Here is a 21,362-nt window from a genome sequence, read left to right on the forward strand (position 1 = left end):
TTTCGTATTGCGTCAGATAACAATATTGACGAATACGCTGATTCGGTGTGCGAGTTCATTAGAACGTGCGTTGAAGATGTCGTTCCCATAGCAACGATTAAAACATTCCCTAACCAGAAACCGTGGATTGATGGCAGCATTCGCGTGAAACTGAAAGCGCGAACCACTGCTTTTAATCAGGGCAAGGTGTCTGGTAACATGACCGAATACAAACAGTGCAGCTATTCCCTCCGCAAGGCTATCAAACAAGCTTAGCGTCAGTACAGAGACAAAGTAGAATCTCAATTCAACGGCTCAGACACAAAAGGCATGTGGCAGGGTCTACAGTCAATCACGGACTACAGGAAGAAATCCAGCCCAGTCACGGACCAGGATGTCTTGCTCCCATGCAGACTAAATAACTTTTTTGCCCGCTTTGAGGACAATACAGTGCCACTGACACGGCCTGCAACGAAAACATGCGGTCTCTCCTTCACTGCAGCCGAGGTGAGTAAGACATTTAAACGTGTTAACCCTCGCAAGGCTGCAGGCCCAGACGGCATGCCCAGCCGCGCCCTCAGGGCATGCGCAGACCAGCTGGCCGGTGTGTTTACGGACATATTCAATCAATCCCTATACCAGTCTGCTGTTCCCACATGCTTCAAGAGGGCCACCATTGTTCCTGTTCCCAAGAAAGCTAAGGTAACTGAGCTAAACGACTACCGCCCCGTAGCACTCACTTCCGTCATCATGAAGTGCTTTGAGAGACTAGTCAAGGACCATATCACCTCCACCCTACCTGACACCCTAGACCCACTCCAGTTTGCTTACCGCCCAAATAGGTCCACAGACGATGCAATCTCAACCACACTGCACACGGCCCTAACCCATCTGGACAAGAGGAATACCTATGTGAGAATGCTGTTCATCGACTACAGCTCGGCATTCAACACTATAGTACCCTCCAAGCTCGTCATCAAGCTCGAGACCCTGGGTCTCGACCCCGCCCTGAGCAACTGGGTACTGGACTTCCTGACGGGCCGCCCCCAGGTGTTGAGGGTAGGCAACAACATCTCCTCCCCGCTGATCCTCAATACTGGGGCCCCACAAGGGTGCGTTCTGAGCCCTCTCCTGTACTCCCTGTTCACCCACGACTGCGTGGCCACGCACGCCTCCAACTCAATCATCAAGTTTGCGGACGACACAACAGTGGTAGGCTTGATTACCAACAACGACGAGACGGCCTACAGGGAGGAGGTGAGGGCCCTCGGAGTGTGGTGTCAGGAAAATAACCTCACACTCAACATCAACAAAACTAAGGAGATGATTGTGGACTTCAGGAAACAGCAGAGGGAACACCCCCCTATCCACATCGATGGAACAGTAGTGGAGAGGGTAGCAAGTTTTAAGTTCCTCGGCATGCACATCACAGACAAACTGAATTGGTCCACTCACACAGACAGCATCGTGAAGAAGGCGCAGCAGCGCCTCTTCAACCTCAGGAGGCTGAAGAAATTCGGCTTGTCACCAAAAGCACTCACAAACTTCTACAGATGCACAATCGAGAGCATCCTGGCGGGCTGTATCACCGCCTGGTACGGCAACTGCTCCGCCCTCAACCGTAAGGCTCTCCAGAGGGTAGTGAGGTCTGCACAACGCATCACCGGGGCAAACTACCTGCCCTCCAGGACACCTACACCACCCGATGTTACAGGAAGGCCATAAAGATCATCAAGGACATCAACCACCCGAGCCACTGCCTGTTCACCCCGCTATCATCCAGAAGGCGAGGTCAGTACAGGTGCATCAAAGCTGGGACCGAGAGACTGAAAACAGCTTCTATCTCAAGGCCATCAGACTGTTAAACAGCCACCACTAACATTGAGTGGCTGCTGCCAACACACTGACACTGACTCAACTCCAGCCACTTTAATAATGGGAATTGATGGGAAATTATGTAAATATATCACTAGCCACTTTAAACAATGCTACCTTATATAATGTTACTTACCCTACATTATTCATCTCATATGCATACGTATATACTGTACTCTATATCATCGACTGCATCCTTATGTAATACATGTATCACTAGCCACTTTAACTATGCCACTTTGTTTACATACTCATCTCATATGTATATACTGTACTCGATACCATCTACTGTATCTTGCCTATGCTGCTCTGTACCATCACTCATTCATATATCCTTATGTACATATTCTTTATCCCCTTACACTGTGTATAAGACAGTAGTTTTGGAGTTGTTAGTTAGATTACTTGTTGGTTATTACTGCATTGTCGGAACTAGAAGCACAAGCATTTCGCTACACTCGCATTAACATCTGCTAACCATGTGTATGTGACAAATAAAATTTGATTTGATTTGACAAAATAGTCATATTGTGATGATCAGACATACAGGTAACTGCCAAAAGAAACTTAGTGTCTTAATAGAGCGTTTAGCCACCAAAACAGAGTTAATGCGACTTGTGTCTGGAACTCTATTGGAGGGCTGTGACACCATTCTTCCACGAGAAATTCCATCATTTGGCGTTTTGTTGATGGTGTTGGAAAACGCTGTCACAGGCAGTTCAATTGAGTTGAGATCTGGTGACTGAGATGCACAAACTCACCCTTTAAAACCCCTTTGAGACCCCTCCTTTAAAGCCACGGTAGCCAAAATAAGCATGATGGGATGTTTAATTGCTTAATTAACTCAGGAACCACATCTGTGTGGAAGCACCTGCTTTCAATCTACTTTGTATCCCTCATTTACTGAAGTGTTTCCTTTATTTTGGCAGTTACCTGGACATGTGTTATTGTGTTTCTGAGGAAGAGAGCGAGAGCTCTACTTAAGTGGTCTAAAAGCCTCAGGCTGAATCTACTCTTGGAACGAGGGGGACAAAGAGAGACAATGTTACCCTGTCTCTGTCCTACCTCGCTCTCTCCTCCCCTTTCCTCCTCTCTCCTTTCTCCTCTTCCTCCCTCGCTCTCCCTGTTTCTGTAGGTAATTTCACCCCTGGATGGAGCTTCTAATGGAACTGATTGGGCTTTCTGGTTGGCTTGGAGATTTCCTGCTGGGAGACTATTTATTTTATACATGTGCTTAACCCCAGCTGACTCCTGTTCTGTCTGTCTGGTCTGGCCCATAGAGACACAATGAGGCGTGGCTGTAGTACCAGTGGCCAAGGCCATCCTGCCACGCACACACACACACCCCCTCCACCCGGTCAGGGAAATCTAGATGGGAAATCTGACAGCCTGGGGACTAGCTTAGATCCCTTTAGCATTTTGAACACTCACTACATGTGCATATCTCTATGGGACATGTCCCCAAGCAAAAATGTGTTTATCTAGGTTGTGTGTGTCCCAAGTCATCACGCTCTTTGTGTGATTGATATCAGCTTGGATGCAGGGTGTGGGCATGCGTCCGTGCGTGCGTGGCAATACCTCCCCCTCACCCGTCATACCCCCTCCCCTGGCACCGTCCCTGTGGGATAGAGGTCTTGTAGCAGAGACCAGTCTGCTAATCTCCTCTGGTCCAGTGTTGAATGGTGACTGATGTTTGCTTATGGACAACTAAAGCCTGTGCCTTTGTGCGTCTGTTCTCTCAAGAGGCTAGCAACAGCGTGAAGGTTGGTTCTTCTGGCTATTGGTGTGTGCTCAGTGTGTGAGTAGTTTGGTGTGTTGGGACCCATAATGCCATTAAAGGACCAAGTCATTGGATTGTCAACCAGTCTATTAGCTGTTAGGATAGTAGTGTTCACTGATCAGAATACAGTGTTACCCTTGAGCAGAGTTGTGATGTCCTCATTGGTGGCACTGGTGTTGATTGCACAGCAAATGCTCCAGTTTTAAATAATCACTGACTGTGTTACATTTAACACTGGGCAGGTGTCTATACAGGTCCACACTTTTCAGTGTTAAATTAACACTGCTTAGTTCTGATGCTGTTACACTCTGTCAGTGTTAGGGAATTAACACTTTTAGGGTTATACAATAACCCTTAAATTATTTTTAACCATTACGCAAAGACGTCCATATCTCTTGACAAGGTCGCTCGTGTTGGATTAAGGACATGTGTTAGTGACAGAGACATGGTTGTTGAATTCATTCATTTTCAGTACTGTGGACTTCGCCAAGTGAGTTCCTACTGGAGGCGAATGTTATCATTCAAATTAATCTCTTTAGGACACTACATTAAATATCGTAAGGCCTGCTGTGTTAGGAACCTCCTGGTTTACAGGCCACATCAGGACTGCAAGTCACATTATGCTGGCTTGCAAAATCTGATAATGATGGGTGTGGTTTTGATGTGAAATGTTTACTCTCCACATAATAAAACTGACACAATCACACTCAACACTGGGGTTCTTTTATACCAGAGTGAATCAACACCAGAAATGTTACACCGAAAAATCAACACTAGATAACACTGGCCAATTTGCTCGGTGGAACTCAATGACAGGTCATCCTCAACTCACAACAATGCTTGGAATCTAAGTGTATCACTCAAACAGTATAACCATCCCCTCTGTTAGAAAATGGTTTATATTGTAAAGCTGCATCTCGTTTTATTTCTCTTCAACTCAGATATTTCCTCTTCTCGCTCTTTGTCTCTCAAAGACTTCTGTGTCTTTTGAAGGTCTGAAGAACAAACTCAGCCATTAAATTGAGCCCCCAGGCAATCACAACTCTCTACTGTCCTCTGGAGTTGATCACAGACCACGAGGCCTGAGGCCATTGTCTGAGAACATGAAGACATATTCTCATTGTTTGGCCACATGGTTTAGGTCTTAGTAATTAGAGCAAGGGGCTCCTTATTCCTATTAATGAACTCAGGTCAGGCTACTCTGTCCACACATCTCAATGGGGTGTGAGATATGTTATAACACCTGGAAATGAAGCTGGTCCAGGTTGTGACTGATGTTTCTCTCCCTTTGTTCTTTATTTCCACAGAGGTGGAGCAGATTGAGGCCATAGCTAAGTTTGACTATGTGGGACGCACCCCCCGGGAGCTGTCCTTTAAGAAGGGGGCGTCGCTGCTGCTGTACCACCGCGCCTCTGAGGACTGGTGGGAGGGCCGGCACAATGGCGTGGACGGACTGATCCCACATCAGTACATAGTGGTGCAGGACCTGTGAGTAACAACCATTCATAAACATGAACATCAGCGATGGATGAAGAGCAGTTTGACAATAAATCTGTCAAGACAGTAAATTATTCTGTCAGACAGGCAGGAAACAGTCAGTCAGTTAATCAGGTGTTTTATAAACCGGGGAGTAATTTCAAGTGGCAGGTGTATCAAAAGCTTTCTCTTGTGTTTTGATGTCATTAGCCACGCACCAATAACACTCATGGAAGATCCTTGACTGAAAATCACAAAGGCACAGATAAATCATTCAAATCATGCCTGATGTGTTAGCTCAAAGACACTTCACTGACAGTTGTACCTTTAGTGGTAACACATATTAATGAAATGTGGATTTGATGTCAGTCAATGAGGCAGAAGTAAAGATGCTAAAGAGAAGGCCAGAGCGTGCTTTAAGTTTACAACTCAAATGAATTAATTGAAAACACCCTCAGATAGTAATTCCCGGTATAAAAATACGCAATAATTTTAAAGATGAGCCACTTAGTATACAGTTGGAGCTTTCTTGTGAAACTGTTCTCCACTTTCTCCTCCCTCCTTAATCCTCCACCTCCTACCCCTCCCTCCTTCCTTTCTGCAGATGACTTTGTCAACCACTTTGAAAAAAAGGTTGATGATATCCACTCCTCATTCACTCAGCCTACTGAGTCCACTGATCCCACTCACACAGAACTACCCTACGCCTTGACCTCTTTCTCGTCTCTCTCTCCAGATGAAATCCTGCGACTAGTGATGTCCGGCCGCCCAACAACCTGCCCACTTGACCTCATCCCCTCTTCCCTTTTCCAGACAATCTCTGGAGACCTCCCATTCCTCTCTTCCTTCCTCAACTCATCCCTTTACAAATGGCTGCGTCCCTTGTGACTTCAAGATGGCCAGAGTTGCTCCCCTCAAGAAACTTGACCCCTCTGATGTCAAAAACGACAGACCAGTATCTCTTCTTTCTTTGCTTTCTAAAACACAGTCTGCTGTCTCTGACCAACTCTCTCGATATCGCTCTCAGAATGATCTTCTTGACCCTAATCAGTCAAGGCCTCAAGGTGGACACCGTAAACCATCAGATCCTCATCCAAACCCTTGAGACCCTTTCAGGCGTCTCACTTGACAAGTCGTGCCTACCTGGCAGGTCATTTTTACCAGGTGGCATGGAGAGGATCTGTGTCTGCACCACGTGCTCTCACTACTGATGTCCCCTCGGTAGTGCTGAGCGATTAACAGAAAATGTTGTTGACCAACGTCAGTTCAATTACTTTAATTGCATTTAGTTTCTCGAAATCAAAAAAATTCACTAGATAGACCAAGTCAATAACTAAGTGGGATGCTGAGCTGAAGGGAGTTTTCATTAAACAGATATTCAACCTAGTTCAGCGCAGAAACGTGGTAATTAACTACAATGACCATAATCAATTGTGCCTTTTTCTGTCTCGGACAGAGATGGATACACTTTTAAGCCTGTTACGTTAGGTTAGATAACCACAGACCGCATGAGAGAGGAGTGTACAGAACACCAATATGAGAGAGAGGGATAGAGACAGTTTGTGAAAGTATGCCTTATTTACTTTGAAGAACTAGTAAAAATGGTTTGTCAGACAGCTCTGCAGCATGCTAGCCTAGCTAAATATGATGACTGAAGACAGTACAGTATTGGGAGCATGAGATAAAGTTGGCTGGCTGGCTGCTACTGCCTGAGCAGAGAGAAGATGATGACTTTAAGGAATTAAAAATAATAGTCATAAAATATAAACAAAAGTAATATACACGACTTAAATATTGTTTTAGTTCATAGTAGTTTCCTACTTGTCTTTTGATGTCTACCCGATTTGGGCCTGATCAGAGACAGTGGAATATTTTCAATGTTTTGGCAATTTAATGTTCACTTTTTATGGCATTGGAATTTCCTTTTCATTATGCATTTAAAAAATATGCCGTACCTGTCAGAAGTTTGGACACACTTACTAATTCAAGGGTTTTTTCTTTATTGCTACTATTTGCTACATTGTAGAATAATAGTGAAGGCATCAAATCTATGAAATAACACATGGAATCATGTAGTAACCAAAAAAAGTAATAAACAAATCAAAATATATTTTATATTTGAGATTCTTCAAAGTAGCCACCCTTTTCCTTGATGACAGCTTTGCACATTCTTGGCATTCTCTCAACCAGCGGCATGAGGTAGTCACCTGGAATTGTTTTCCAATAGTCTTGACGGAGTTCCCACAAATGCTGGTAGCTTTTCCTTCACTCTGCGGTCCAACTCATCCCAAACCATCTCAATTGGGTTGAGGTCGGGTGATTGTGGAGGCCAGGTCATCTGATGCAGCACTCCATCCCTCTCCTTATTTGTCAAATAGCTCTTACACAGCCTAGAGGTGTGTTTTGGGTCATTGTCCTGTTAAAAAACAATTGATAGTCCCACTAATCGCAAACCAGACGGGATGGCGTATCGCTGCAGAATGCTGTGCTATCCATGCTGGTTAAGTGTGCCTTGAATTCTAAATCAATCACAGACAGTGTCACCAGCAAAGCACTCCCACACCATCACACCACCTCCTCCATGCTTTGTGTGGGACCCACATGTGCGGAGATCATCCGTTCACCTAATCTGCGTCTCAGAAAGACACAGCGGTTGGAAACAAAAATCTCAAATTTGGACTCATCAAACCAAAGGACAGATTTCCACTGGTGTAATGTCCATTGCTCGTGTTTCTTGGCCCAAGCAAGTCTCTTCTTATTGTTGGTTTTCTTTAGTAGTGGTTTCTTTGCAGTAATTTGACCATGAAGGCCTGATTCGTGAAGTCTCCTCCGAACAGTTGATGTTGAGATGTGTCTGTTACTTGAACTTATTTGGCTGCAATTTCTGAGGCTGGTAACTCTAATGAACTTATCCTCTACAGCAGAGGTAACTCTGGATCTTCCTTTTCTGTGGCGGTCCTCACGAGAGCCAGTTTCATCATAGTGCTTGATGGCTTTTGCAACTGTAATGTTTCATATTGACTGACCTTCATGTCTTAAAGTAATGATGGACTGTCGTTTCTCTTTGATTATTTGAGCTGTTCTTGCCACAATATGGACTTGGTCTTTTATCAAACAGGGCTATCTTCTGATACCACCCCTACCTTGTCACAACTCAACTGATTGGCTCAAATGCATTAAGAAGGAAAGAAATTCCACAAATTAACTTTTAACAAGGCACACCTGTTAATTGAAATGCATTCCTGGTGACTACCTCATGAAGCTGGTTGAGAGAATGCCAAGAGTGTGCAAAGCTGTCATCAAGGCAAAGGGCTACTTTGAAGAATCTCAAATATAAATATATTTTGATTTGTTCAACACTTTTTTGGTTACTACTTGATTCCATATGTTGTTATTTAATAGTTTTGCTGTCTTCACTATTATTCTACAATGTAGAAAACAGTAAAAATAAAGAAAAACCCTGAGTAGGTGTGTCCTAAGTTTGGACTGGTACTGTATATATATAAAAATATATACACACACAGTGGGGAGAACAAGTATTTGATACACTGCCGATTTTGCAGGTTTTCCTACTTACAAAGCATGTAGAGAGGTCTGTCATTTTTATCATAGGTACACTTCAACTGTGAGAGACGGAATCTAAAACAAAAATCCAGAAAATCACATTGTATGATTTTTAAGTTTATTAATTTGCATTTTATTGCATGACATAAGTATTTGATACATCAGAAAAGCAGAACTTAATATTTGGTACAGAAACCTTTGTTTACAATTACAGAGATCATACGTTTCCTGTAGTTCTTGACCAGGTTTGCACACACTGCAGCAGGGATTTTGGCCCACTCCTCCATACAGACCTTCTCCAGATCCTTCAGGTTTCGGGGCTGTCGCTGGGCAATACGGACTTTCAGCTCCCTCCAAAGATGTTCTATTGGGTTCAGGTCTGGAGACTGGCTTGGCCACTCCAGGACCTTGAGATGCTTCTTACGGAGCCACTCCTTAGTTGCCCTGGCTGTGTGTTTCGGGTCGTTGTCATGCTGGAAGACCCAGCCACGACCCATCTTCAATGCTCTTACTGAGGGAAGGAGGTTGTTGGCCAAGATCTCGCGATACATGGCCCCATCCATCCTCCCCTCAATACGGTGCAGTCGTCCTGTCCCCTTTGCAGAAAAGCATCCCCAAAGAATGATGTTTCCACCTCCATGCTTCACGGTTGGGATGGTATTCTTGGGGTTGTACTCATCCTTCTTTTTCCTCCAAACATGGCAGGTGGAGTTTAGACCAGAAAGCTCTATTTTTGTCTCATCAGACCACATGACCTTCTCCCATTACTCCTCTGGGTCATCCAGATGGTCATTGGCAAACTTCAGACGGGCCTGGACATGCGCTGGCTTGAGCAGGGGGACCTTGCGTGCACTGCAGGATTTTAATCCATGACGGTGTAGTGTGTTACTAATGGTTTTCTTTGAGACTGTGGTCCCAGCTCTCTTCAGGTCATTGACCAGGTCCTGCCGTGTAGTTCTGGGCTGATCCCTCACCTTCCTCATGATCATTGATGCCCCACGAGGTGAGATCTTCATGGAGCCCCAGACCGAGGGTGATTGACCGTCATCTTGAACTTCTTCCATTTTCTAATAATTGCGCCAACAGTTGTTGCCTTCTCACCAAGATGCTTGCCTATTGTCCTGTAGCCCATCCCAGCCTTTTGCAGGTCTACAATTGTACCCCGAATGTCCTTACACAGCTCTCTGGTCTTGGCCATTGTGGAGAGGTTGGAGTCTGTTTGATTGAGTGTGTGGATAGGTGTATTTTATACAGGTAACGAGTTATATATATATATATATATATTGAAATTGAAAACCGTGATTATTTTGTAATAATCTAACCGAAATTACCTCAAAAAGCACTAATCGCTCAGCACTACCCCCAGGGCTCAGTTCTAGGCCCTCTCCTCTTTTCTCTGTACACCAAGTTTCTGCTCTGTCATATCCTCACATGGCCTTCCTATCATTGCTATGTGGATGACACTCAACTACTCTTCTCCTTACCCTCTTCTGACACCCAGGTGGCGACACGCATCTCTGCGTGCCTGGCAAACATCTCAGCTTGGATTTCGGCCCACCACCTCAAGTTCAGCCTCGACAAAACAGAACTGGTCTTTCTCTCGGGGAAGGCCTGTCCACTCCAAGACCTCTCCATCACAGTTGACAACTCCACGGTGTCCCCCTTCCAGAGTGCAAAGGACCTTGGCATGACCCTGGACACCCTGTCGTTCTTTGCAAACATCAAAGCAGTGACTCGCAGCTGCAGGCTCATAATCTAGGCACTTGTCATCTCCCATCTAGACCAGTAGTTCTCAAACTGTGGGGTGGTCGGCAAGGGTGGGGTCTTTAAAAATATATATATATTTATGAACTCAGTCCGGCTGTAAACTTACTCTTGAAAGTTGTAATAGCAGAATGCACAAGATGCAATTTCCAAATTGGGTAGTGAATCATCAGTTCCTCTTGTCATGTTAGTCATTGCATACCTTACATTTTTTATTTTTTTTTTTTTTTTTTACCTTTATTTAACTAGGCAAGTCAGTTAAGAACAGATTCTTATTTTCAATGACGGCCTAGGAACAGTGGGTTAACTGCCTGTTCAGGGGCAGAACGACAGATTTGTACCTTGTCAGCTCGGGGGTTTGAACTTGCAACTTTCTGGTTACTAGTCCAACGCTCTAACCACTAGGCTACCCTGCCGCTGACCAGAGCGAGCGTGCAATCTCGCGCATGTTGATTTTGTCCACCTACACCAGACGCGATAAGGATACGCAGGTTGAAATATCAAAACAAACTCTGAACTAACTATATTAATTTAGGGTCTGGTGGAAAAGCATGAAACATTTATGGCACTTTAGTTAGCTAACTTGCTGTTGCTAGCTAATTTCTCCTGGGATATTAACATTAGGTTGTTATTTGACCTGAAATGCAAAACAATTAATCCACAGATAAAAGTGTAAACCAAGTTTGTTTCTAGTAATCTCCTCTTTCAGGCTTCTTCTTCGGACTTTATATGGCAGTTGGCAACCAACTCAGTTTCAATCTTTCCATCACACACGTGGGTACATGCTCCTAAAAACCAATCAGGAGATGGGAGAGATGGGACTTGTAGCTCGTCATGCGTCACAAATTGAACCAAGTTTTATTTTAGCACCTGCTATGTAGACGCGCACAAGCAGTGTGGGTGCAATGATTGAATAACATGTATGTGTACATTTATTTTGCAATATTCTCACGCACGCGATGTACATTTAAAAAGAAAAGTATGGATATTGTTGTAATTTGTTTGCCACTCAAATATTTACATTTACATTTACATTTAAGTCATTTAGCAGACGCTCTTATCCAGAGCGACTTACAAATTGGTGCGTTCACCTTAAGACATCCAGTGGAACAGCCACTTTACAATAGTGCATCTAAATCTTTTAAGGGGGTGAGAAGGATTACTTTATCCTATCCTAGGTATTCCTGAAAGAGGTGGGGTTTCAGGTGTCTCCGGAAGGTGGTGATTGACTCCGCTGTCCTGGCGTCGTGAGGGAGTTTGTTCCACCATTGGGGGGCCAGAGCAGCGAACAGTTTTGACTGGGCTGCGTGGGAACTGTACTTCCTCAGTGGTAGGGAGGCGAGCAGGCCAGAGGTGGATGAACGCAGTGCCCTTGTTTGGGTGTAGGGCCTGATCAGAGCCTGGAGGTACTGAGGTGCCGTTCCCCTCACAGCTCCGTAGGCAAGCACCATGGTCTTGTAGCGGATGCGAGCTTCAACTGGAAGCCAAATATCACATGAATACACATTATACATGGCAATATGTATAGAATTGCAAGAAAATGTGCTTTAAAACTGCCAAATGTTCTTTGCACCCCATGACAAAATGTGTAGAATTGCAGGAAATACACTTTATACCTGCAGAATTCTCTCCATCAATAAGAGGGGTGTGAACAGTTTGTGTCATGAACAGTGCTTATGCCCATAGAAATAGACGTGGCGCGTGCATGCAGGGGGGGTGCGGGATGTTCCCCAATGCTGGAAGGGGGGCCCTGAGAGAAAACATTTGGGAACCCCTGGTTTAGACTACTACAACGCTCTGTTCGCTGGGCTCCCCTCTTGTACCATCAAACTCTGCAGCCCATGTCACCCCACTCCTCCGCACACTGCACTGGCTTCCAGTTGAAGCTCACATCGTCTTCAAGACCCTGGTGCTTGCTTATAGAGCAGCAAGAGGAACTGCCCCTCCATACCTTCAGGCTATTCTCAAATCCTACATCCCAACCCGAGCACTCTGTTCCGCCACCTCTTGTCTCTTGGCCCTTCCACTCCTACGGGAGGGCAGTTCCCGCTCAGCCCAGTCAAAGCTCTTTTCTGTCTTGGTTAAATAACCCTTGCGGTGTCCCCAAATAATCCCAAATAATAATAATAATAATACTTATAATGCTGATAATAATAAAAAGAAAGGCACTTGTCTTTTCCTACTAGCACTGACTTTGCTGATGGAAAATTACCTTTATACGATTCTTATGTGTTGTTGTCTCACCTAGCTATCTTAAGATGAATGCACTAATTGTAAATCGCTCTGGATAGGAGCATCTGCTAAATGACTAAAATGTCTGAAATGACTAATCATTGCTGGTGTCTGTTTAATGAATCCATTTGGATGTTGAGTGGGCAGTAAGGCCAGAGTCTCATATTGCTACTTTTTGTGTTAGGAGGAATACATTGGAATGATCAATGTTCAAAAGGAGGGGCTCCAGAACTGTCTGGAACAGATAAACTGACTGCAGATTGAAACCCAGAGCCCTGTGTAAATATGGACCAATTAGTTTGAATAAACAGCAGTCCAAATAAGATCTCTACCAACTGTATGAATAATGTTCATTCTCTCGCTCTCCTCGCAGGGATGATGCGTTCTCGGATAATCTCAGTCAGAAGGCGGACAGCGAGGCGAGCAGTGGACCACTACTGGATGACAAGGCCTCATTCAAAAACGACGTTCCATCACCGTGTGAACACTCCCCCGACTCCAACTTTGGAGGAGTCATGGGGAGGTGGGTAACGACTGACAAGGACCACATATTGAAATGTAGCCCTTCTCGTTCTAGTCTCAATGTTTAACTGACTCTGGGTTACTTATATGCAGAAATATAAGATCAGTTTAAAACCTCTCCAAATGCTAATCTTAACCATTTATGGAGTAAATAGTCAATGTTTCAAACTGACCGTAGATCAGTGTCAAGGGCCAACCTAATCCTACTCTGTGTGACTGTGATGTCATCTCTCTCCTCAGGGTGCGGCTACCTTCTGACGGGGCCGCCACCCCTCGACGCCACAGTGGAGAGACCCACAGCCCTCCTCGGGGCACTGACACACCCCCGCGGGCCGCAGCCTGTCCCAGCAGCCCCCACAAGGTGGCAGTTAGCAGGAGCCGCATGGAAAGCCCAGAGAAGAGGCGCCTGGGAACATTTGGCAGCGCGGGCAGCATCAACTATGCTGACAGGAAAGCCTATCCTGAGGGCCACCCCCTGAGGCCTGTAGCAGGGGCCACACGCCACAGTAGCCTGGGGGACCACAAGTCACTGGGGGCTGAGACACTGGCAGAGGTATGGACCTTATTTCCTATCAGCCCCAGGTTCTAAAGTATTACCTCGGCCCAAAATAACTGCATAACCTCTTTTCCCCATGTCCTGTAGCCTTATCAGTCATAGAACTCAGACAATATGGAATATGGAATGGAATCAATAGTGGTGCGCAAGTGATACTTTGTGTGGCCTACGAAAACGATAGCTATTTGTCTTACCTTCCCGAAATATCACACAGCAGAGCCACTCAGAGAATATTAATTCCCTAGAGACCAGAGCGAAATGCTTTTCATGGCGATGCTGAAATGAAGTAAATTACACAGAGTACTAATGATCCTTCATATCGGCAGCACAAGCCCAGCGCTGGATACATGGAAAATGAATAGAGACACAGAGGCAGCTTTAGAAATGGCAGAGCTATGATCAGTGCAGCTAATGATAGTGGTCTCCTATCAGAGCCCTATTTCAGACTGAGCCCATGTTGATGACCCTGCACTGTCAGGGCCTGACTAAACCCAGTGTTTGATCTTTAATTATTCTCCACTCATCAATGAATCTGTTATTCAGACAGAGGGAGTGTGTGTGGGATTTAGAGAGGGAGTGTATGTGTCTGTGTGTGATTGTGATTGTGATTGTGACAGTGGTAATGAGTGTGCAGCCATTAAAGCAGGGATATTATTTTCTTCATTTGGTGCTGTTGGGCTGTGCTGTGTGAGGAGAGGGAACAGAGAGCGGCTACTAGAGAGGCTAGTTAGAGAGCCGCTGGTGTCTGGAAGAACAAAGCGAGATGTGAGGTCCTGCTGTACTGTCTGTGTGTGTGTGTGTGTCTGGGTGAAGCAGCCCCGACTTAGTGTAAATGTCAGAGAATGTCTGCAGGCTCCAAGAAAGACCTACAGTACCAGTCAAAAGTTTGGACCCACCTACTCATTCCAGGGTTTTTCTTTATTTTTACTGTTTTCTACATTGTAGAATAATAGTGAAGTCAGCAAAACTATGAAATAACAATATACGGAATCATGTAGTAACCAAAAAAGTGTTAAACAAATCAAAATATATTTTATATGTCAGATTCTTCAAAGTAGCCACCCTTTGCCTTGATGACAGCTTTGCACACTCTTGGCATTCTCTCAACCAGCTTCATGAGGTGGTCAACTGGAATGCATTTCAATTAACAGGCGTGCCTTGTTAAAAGATCATTTGTGGATTTTTTTCCCTTCTTAATGCGTTTGAGCCAATCATTTATGTTGTGACAAGGTAGGGGTGGAAGATAGAAGATAGCCCTGTTTGGTAAAAGACCAAGTCCATATTATGGCTTGCCAACAGCTCAAATAAGTAAAAAGAAACGACAGTCCATCATTACTTTAAGACATGAAGGTCATTCAAATTGGAAAATTTCAAGATCTTTGAAAGTTTCTTCAAGTGCAGTCGCATAAACCATCAAGAGTTATGATGAAACTGGCTCTCATGAGGACCGCCACAGGAAAGGAAGACCCAAATAATTGCTATTTTCAACCATACAATGACCCAAAAATACACCTCCAGTCTGTGTAAGGGCTATTTGACCAAGAAGGAGAGTGATGGAGTGCTGCATCAGATGACCTGGCCTCCACAATCACCCGACCCCAACCCAATTGAGATGGTTTGGGATAAGTTGGACCGCAGGGTGAAGGAAAAGCATCCAACAAGTACTCAGCATATGTGGGAACTCCTTCAAGACCGTTGGAAAAACACTCCAGGTGAAGCTGGTTGAGAGAATGCCAAGAGTGTGCAAAGCTGTCCTCAAGGCAAAGCATGGCTACTTTGAAGAATCTAAAATATATTTTGATTGGTTTAACACTTTTTTGGTTACTACATGATTCCATATGTGTTATTTCATAGTTTTGATGTCTTTACTATTATTCTACAATGTAGAAAATAGCAAAAATGATGAGTAGGTGTTTCCAAACTTTTGTCTGGTACTGTACATCACGAGAATGGAGCTGAATTCAGAAAGAAAACACCACATGTACGTTTGACCATTTATTCGAAAAGATAACAATGCATGTCTTGGCGTTAGGGCTCTGTTCCTTAAGGTTAGCTCACGATATTCTATATCAAATACCCCAAAGTCGGAAACACACAGCCCATGCAGGTAGAGGCTGGGGTGGTGGTGGGATATCAAAAACAGCAAGCATAGGGAGTAACAGCTAGTTACAGCAGCAATGCAGCAAGACACACCAACGCATGCGAGCGCGTGACATCTGGTATTGAGGAAGCATGTGTAAAACTGGTCGACTTAAATGGACCGCGTGCAATTAAAGTATGAATCCAGTTAGTGCAAAATCTGCTAATGCAATCAGCTGATGCCACCACACTCGACTTTCCCTTCTGAACTGGCTATGCTTTATTAAAAATATAATATTTTCTGTGTGTTTTGTGTATGTCAGGACATAAAGAAGACCATGACCACGGCCCTACATGAGCTGCGTGAACTGGAGCGCCAGAACACGGCCAAGCAGGCTCCAGACGTGGTGCTGGACACCCTGGACACCACCATGAAGAACCCTGTGAACTCAGAGCCTGGCAGCCCCCTCCACACCATCATGATCCGCGACCCAGACGCCGCCATGCGCCGCAGCAGCAGTTCCACCTCTGAGATGATGAGCACCTTTAAGCCCACCCTGTCAGCCCGTCTGGCCGGAGCCCAGCTGCGCCCCCCGCCCATGAGGCCCGTCCGCCCGCCCCCCACCGGGCACCGCTCCTCCAGCTCCAGTTCCTCTGGGGTGGGAAGCCCTGCTGTCACGCCCACCGAGAAGATCTTCCCCAACAGCACTGCCACGGCTAGCTCTGCAGCCGGGGACAAGTCCGGCACCATGTAGCTCTGAGGGAGAATTAGGGTTGTCATGTTGCAACTGTTTGACACAGAGGAAAGCCGATAGAAATGGGATGATGCGTTGTTGATGTGTTGTTCTCTGAGAACAGTTTGGGATGTTTCCTTCCTCATTTTGGGTTTGACTTTATTTCTTGAATTCAGGAAGCTCCTGGAGTGAGCCTGAGTTGCCATGGTGATGGCAGGCAGAGAAGCTGTAGGGCTTTGCCTATCAACACAACTCTCTGTGAAGCTTGATTTAAAACCAGATGTGAAAATAATGAATAAAATCACCTCTAAGTAAAACGTATTTTTTTATTTTTCGTTTTTTACCTCAAAATTAGAAGTATGTGGCCAGGTCCGGCTTTTTAGTGATTCATTGACTGCAAAAACGTGAAGAAGTACTTGTGGAATTTTCGCATTGGTTTTCATCCTGCACTGGTTGTCCAGATGATGTCTCATCCCTTGCTGGTGGATTGGACACTCACCAATAAGATGTCTCATCCCTTTCTCTCTGGATTGGACACTGTCTACCAGCCTGTGTCTAAGAGACTGCAACCAAGATGGTCACCGGCCTTTTGGCTGTAAATAGAGACTTACTTGAAGTTGTTATGCCTTTTTGTTTGTACTGTAGTATAAGGGATGTTCAACAAAGTAACACCATAGCAACATTGTACGTATACGTATGCGTATATGAGATGCGGAAACTGAACCAATATACCAACTCAATGTAAGAAACCTAACCTGTGGTAAACATGTAGTTGAACTTGTATATAGTTTATGTATTTTTTATTTTTTATGGTATAAATGTTGTACAGGCCCAGACAGAACAAGCAAGGAGATGTGAATGGCATTGTCAAAAAACAAACAAACAAAAGAGTCAACCTGCAAACAAAGACAACACATCAAAGGTTTCTGCTTCCTTTGTGTTGTTTTCATCATTTTCTGCTTGAACACACGTACTCAACGCAGCACTGATGGTTGTGTTAAGAATATGTGGTCATGGGGATGTCAACATCATACCACACATTGTATTTATGAGTGAAAATTCCATTTGCACTCACATGGATCCTCACATGGATCCTTCTCTCTATTATTCATATTTAAGACAGTAAAAGGAGTGTATTATACCATTATTTTGCCACAGTAAGGTTTGAACCCACTTTTATTTTGTAATACTGTGAGAATACTGTTGACCATGGCCCCTTACCCCATAGTCCCTCATTGTTCCAACAGCTCTAGAAAACTACACGGTAACCTGTGTGAAGTCAGTCCACAACCAGACTGACTGATTTTGGTTACCAGGCTGATGTTGGGTGTTCTAGTGGCCAGTCCTGAGCACTGTTTGGACTGAGCCTGACGCTTCTCTTAAGTTGGATGAGAGCTCACAGACTCGGTCCAAATCTGTCAGCCTCCATCCACTACAGTCCAACAGGCTTCCCCTGTGAGCCCTATGTGGCATGGATGGTGGAGATACCCATACAAAATAGGAACTCTGCCCATCTGACCCAAATACCCATACAACTTTGTGCCCATGAAAGCTCTTCGGACACACATTTGAGCAGATGTTCTTATCCAGAGCAATTAGGGTTAAGTGCCTTGCTCAAGGGCACATCAACAGATCTTTTCAACTAGTCGGCTCGGGATTTGATCCAGTGACCTTTCAGTTACCGGCCCGACTCTCTTAACCGCTAGGCTACCGGGCCGCCCAAATCAGATTTCATACTCTACACTTTGCCATCTTTAAAGCAACCTCTTGCCTGTTCGAGTCTGATTTATGTCATGCCTTTTAACATGCAAAATATGCTGGAAAGTACTGTTACAATATTCCTTTTAATCTAAAATGTGATACCTTACCTAGACAACTCCAGTGATGCTTGAGCAGTTAGCGGTAAATGTGGTGAAATAATAACAGCAGCACAGTGGTCTTACCTTCCTTACCTCTTCTCCCCGTGGGTATTAACATCCTGACTGTCATGTCCCGGTGTCTCATTCCACTTCTTGTTTTCAGTCCTTCAGCAAGGAAATGTGAGCACGTACTGGCCTATACTGTAGCTGCCATGTTGAATGATATCCTGTGCTGGCCCAAGCCCGCTCCTGTCACTCTGCTCAGTCATACAGTTGTGTGGTTGGACTGCCTTGTATACGGCATGCCCTGCTCTGCGTGTTTTACGCTGTACCATTCGACTCATACAATATGACACTTCAACAATGGCTGTTTGCGGAGTCTTTCCTCTGTGAAACACACCATTGACTTATAGCGTAGTCGTGGGGGTGGGCTATTATATCCTATTTGTCTAACCTTTTTGGAATATGAGAATACCTGTTGTCACTAACATGTAGCAGTATTGCGTGGGCAATGGAATTGAATTGTCAGCTAAGGTAGATTTTTAAAAAAATCTGATTTAGCAGCATGAATCTCAGGCTGTGATTCCATTATCAATCATATCAGCATCATTCAGTCATTGTTGTAATGTGTACAGATCTTGATTTCATACACAGTTTACTATGAGATACATACTTTCATTTGAAAAACGTGTCATCCCTGTCTGTAGTTTGGCAACCCTGCCTTCCTGTGTCCATTACACTGTCCCCTGGTTAGATTCTAGCCTACATGCAGGGCACACAGGGACATGGAAAGCAACCAAAGTTATACACTTACACCATCTGGTGGTCATATATGGTATTGCTTAAAGTACAAGTACCCTGGGGTTAATTGGTATGTGTGAACTCAGATGGACAGACCTTTCCAACAGGATAATAATGGGCAAAGAATTAGATGATGAAAACAAATGCATTTCAATTAATTCTGTGTATTTTATTAAAAATAAATAAGTAATACGGTTTTAATAAGAAAATCAATAAGAACATTAAATTAAGAGGGTGCTCTCTGTCGAGAGGAGCTGTCACCAACAACTAAATCATGTTTTTTTCCTTCAGGAATTACATAACATTTTTCTTAACCACATTTATCATCAGTAAAACTGAAGCGTACATTCAAGTAAATTTTTTCTCAAACATACATAAGCTATATTTTCAAAGATAAACATTTAAAGTCTGCGGTTTGCTTTATTTGCAAAGGTAAGATTAACATCTTTATGTACAACCAGACTGTTCACATTTAAATGATTTTTTAAAATGTGTATTTTGTTTATTTATACCTTTTGTCTTAAATGAGTATTTTTAAAGTGCCTTTTGTGCACATCATTCGTTTTTAATGAACTTGTTCAATTACTTTTTTAAACTATATGGTATGTTGTCAGTCATGTTTGGTATAAACTTTTATCATATTTTTCCCTTCAGTGTTACATCACACACATAATTTCATCTGAGGAATATGTGAAAACAAGAATGATGTAAATATGTACTGTACACTTTGCTATAGAGGAATTGCTACTCTTCAGATATCTACAAACAGAATGACTGAAATGTAGTATTTACTTGTAGAATGTATTACCTAATATGCTCTAGGTGATTCATGGAAGGGTAATAGATTTATGAAGAAGACTACTGTACACTCAACAATCATTTCATATTTTTTTCAGTTCCCTCTTATACTGATCATCCTCCTTCATAGCTCAAGCATCATTGCGTTGTTGTAGGCAACAGTGGAGTCTGTCAATATATCCTAGCTCCTCTACTTGCACGGTTTATAAGACACTTGGTGCACTCTCTTTCCTCTCTAAGCTCTATGTGATTTCTGGAATGTATGCTAAAAATAGGTCATGTCTTTTGTATGTTGGATAAGATAACAATGCTTACAAAGTGGCGTTCAGAGACCGGCTGAGTGGCTGAGTGCCTATATTGGTTAGTGTGAGTTGTTGTCATACTGTTTACCCTTTTTTCTCGCTCTCTCTCTCTCTTTAACACGTGTCTAGTGATGCTGTCTGTTCATGAGTGTCTGATTGGTTGAATCCCTTGTGATGTAATGGATGTTGAGAACCCTTATGTCCAAATAAAAACAAATGTTTCCCTCTAATGTTGACCTTTTCTGACTGTTTTATCCAGCAGGTCAAATTAATTAACTATACTAGCAAATAAAAACGCCCATACCTTGACTAATAGCCTTGTTGATCAATTACCTTGGTATCTGCAGACGTGCATGAATCTCTATGAATTGGTATGCTAATAGATGGGTAATACGTAACCAATTCTGCCATTTTTGGATATTGTACCATATCGATGCTCAGCTATCTTACAGTGTCTGTGTAAATAGACCAGCTAGCTCACCTCTGTACAGGGAGATCAAGCCCCAAACTTCTTATGACTGAGACTGCAGTTCCATCTGAGGCCACATGATGGAGAAACTACGGCACAAAACTACTGCTGTGCTACTTGCCGGAAATCCAGGGAGAGGCGATCTGAGTGTGGTAGAGTGCAGTGCAGACATGAGCTGTACAATTAGTTTACAATATGTGACTTTTGAGGTTGATTATTATGTGTTAAAATAAATATAAATATAAAGTTAGATCAGCAATATATCAGTCAACAACCAACCATTCACGCATGAAATGGAGAATTCAATTTGTTCCAGCCCAGAGCCTTTTAATCATCAGAGACAAGACAAAAGCCCTGTTTATACCTGGTTCAAACATGCATGCTTTGTCCTGATATTGTCCACATTCTGATTGTGCCCACATATTCAGACAGGTGTATATGATTAAAAGATGCATTGTGATCTGATTGTGATGTGATCTTCTTGACCACCTCTTGGAGGTAGTCAGGCACACAATGTGTAGACACATATGGATGGTGAAACCATCATTATCCTATTAAAAATCATTGACAGG

At 43.8% G+C, this 21,362-nt stretch overlaps 1 protein-coding gene across 2 annotated transcripts in view; it reads left to right on the forward strand.

Annotated features, from left to right (window-relative positions):
- The window catches only part of LOC115143125 (SLIT-ROBO Rho GTPase-activating protein 3), a 134,119-nt gene extending 113,568 nt beyond the window's left edge, over nucleotides 1–20,551 (forward strand). For both annotated transcript variants that reach the window (XM_029683229.2, XM_029683230.2), the window contains exons 19-22: nucleotides 4,942–5,122; nucleotides 13,044–13,193; nucleotides 13,433–13,745; nucleotides 16,151–20,551. In XM_029683229.2, coding sequence (XP_029539089.1) covers nucleotides 4,942–5,122; nucleotides 13,044–13,193; nucleotides 13,433–13,745; nucleotides 16,151–16,582 — 1,076 coding nt within the window. In that variant the 3' untranslated portion in view covers nucleotides 16,583–20,551. The remainder of the gene's footprint in view (nucleotides 1–4,941; nucleotides 5,123–13,043; nucleotides 13,194–13,432; nucleotides 13,746–16,150) is intronic.
- Nucleotides 20,552–21,362: the final 811 nt, after the last annotated feature.

The sequence above is a fragment of the Oncorhynchus nerka genome, linkage group LG15, assembly GCF_034236695.1.
Source record: "Oncorhynchus nerka isolate Pitt River linkage group LG15, Oner_Uvic_2.0, whole genome shotgun sequence".
In the NCBI taxonomy this organism is placed as follows: Eukaryota; Metazoa; Chordata; class Actinopteri; order Salmoniformes; family Salmonidae; genus Oncorhynchus; species Oncorhynchus nerka.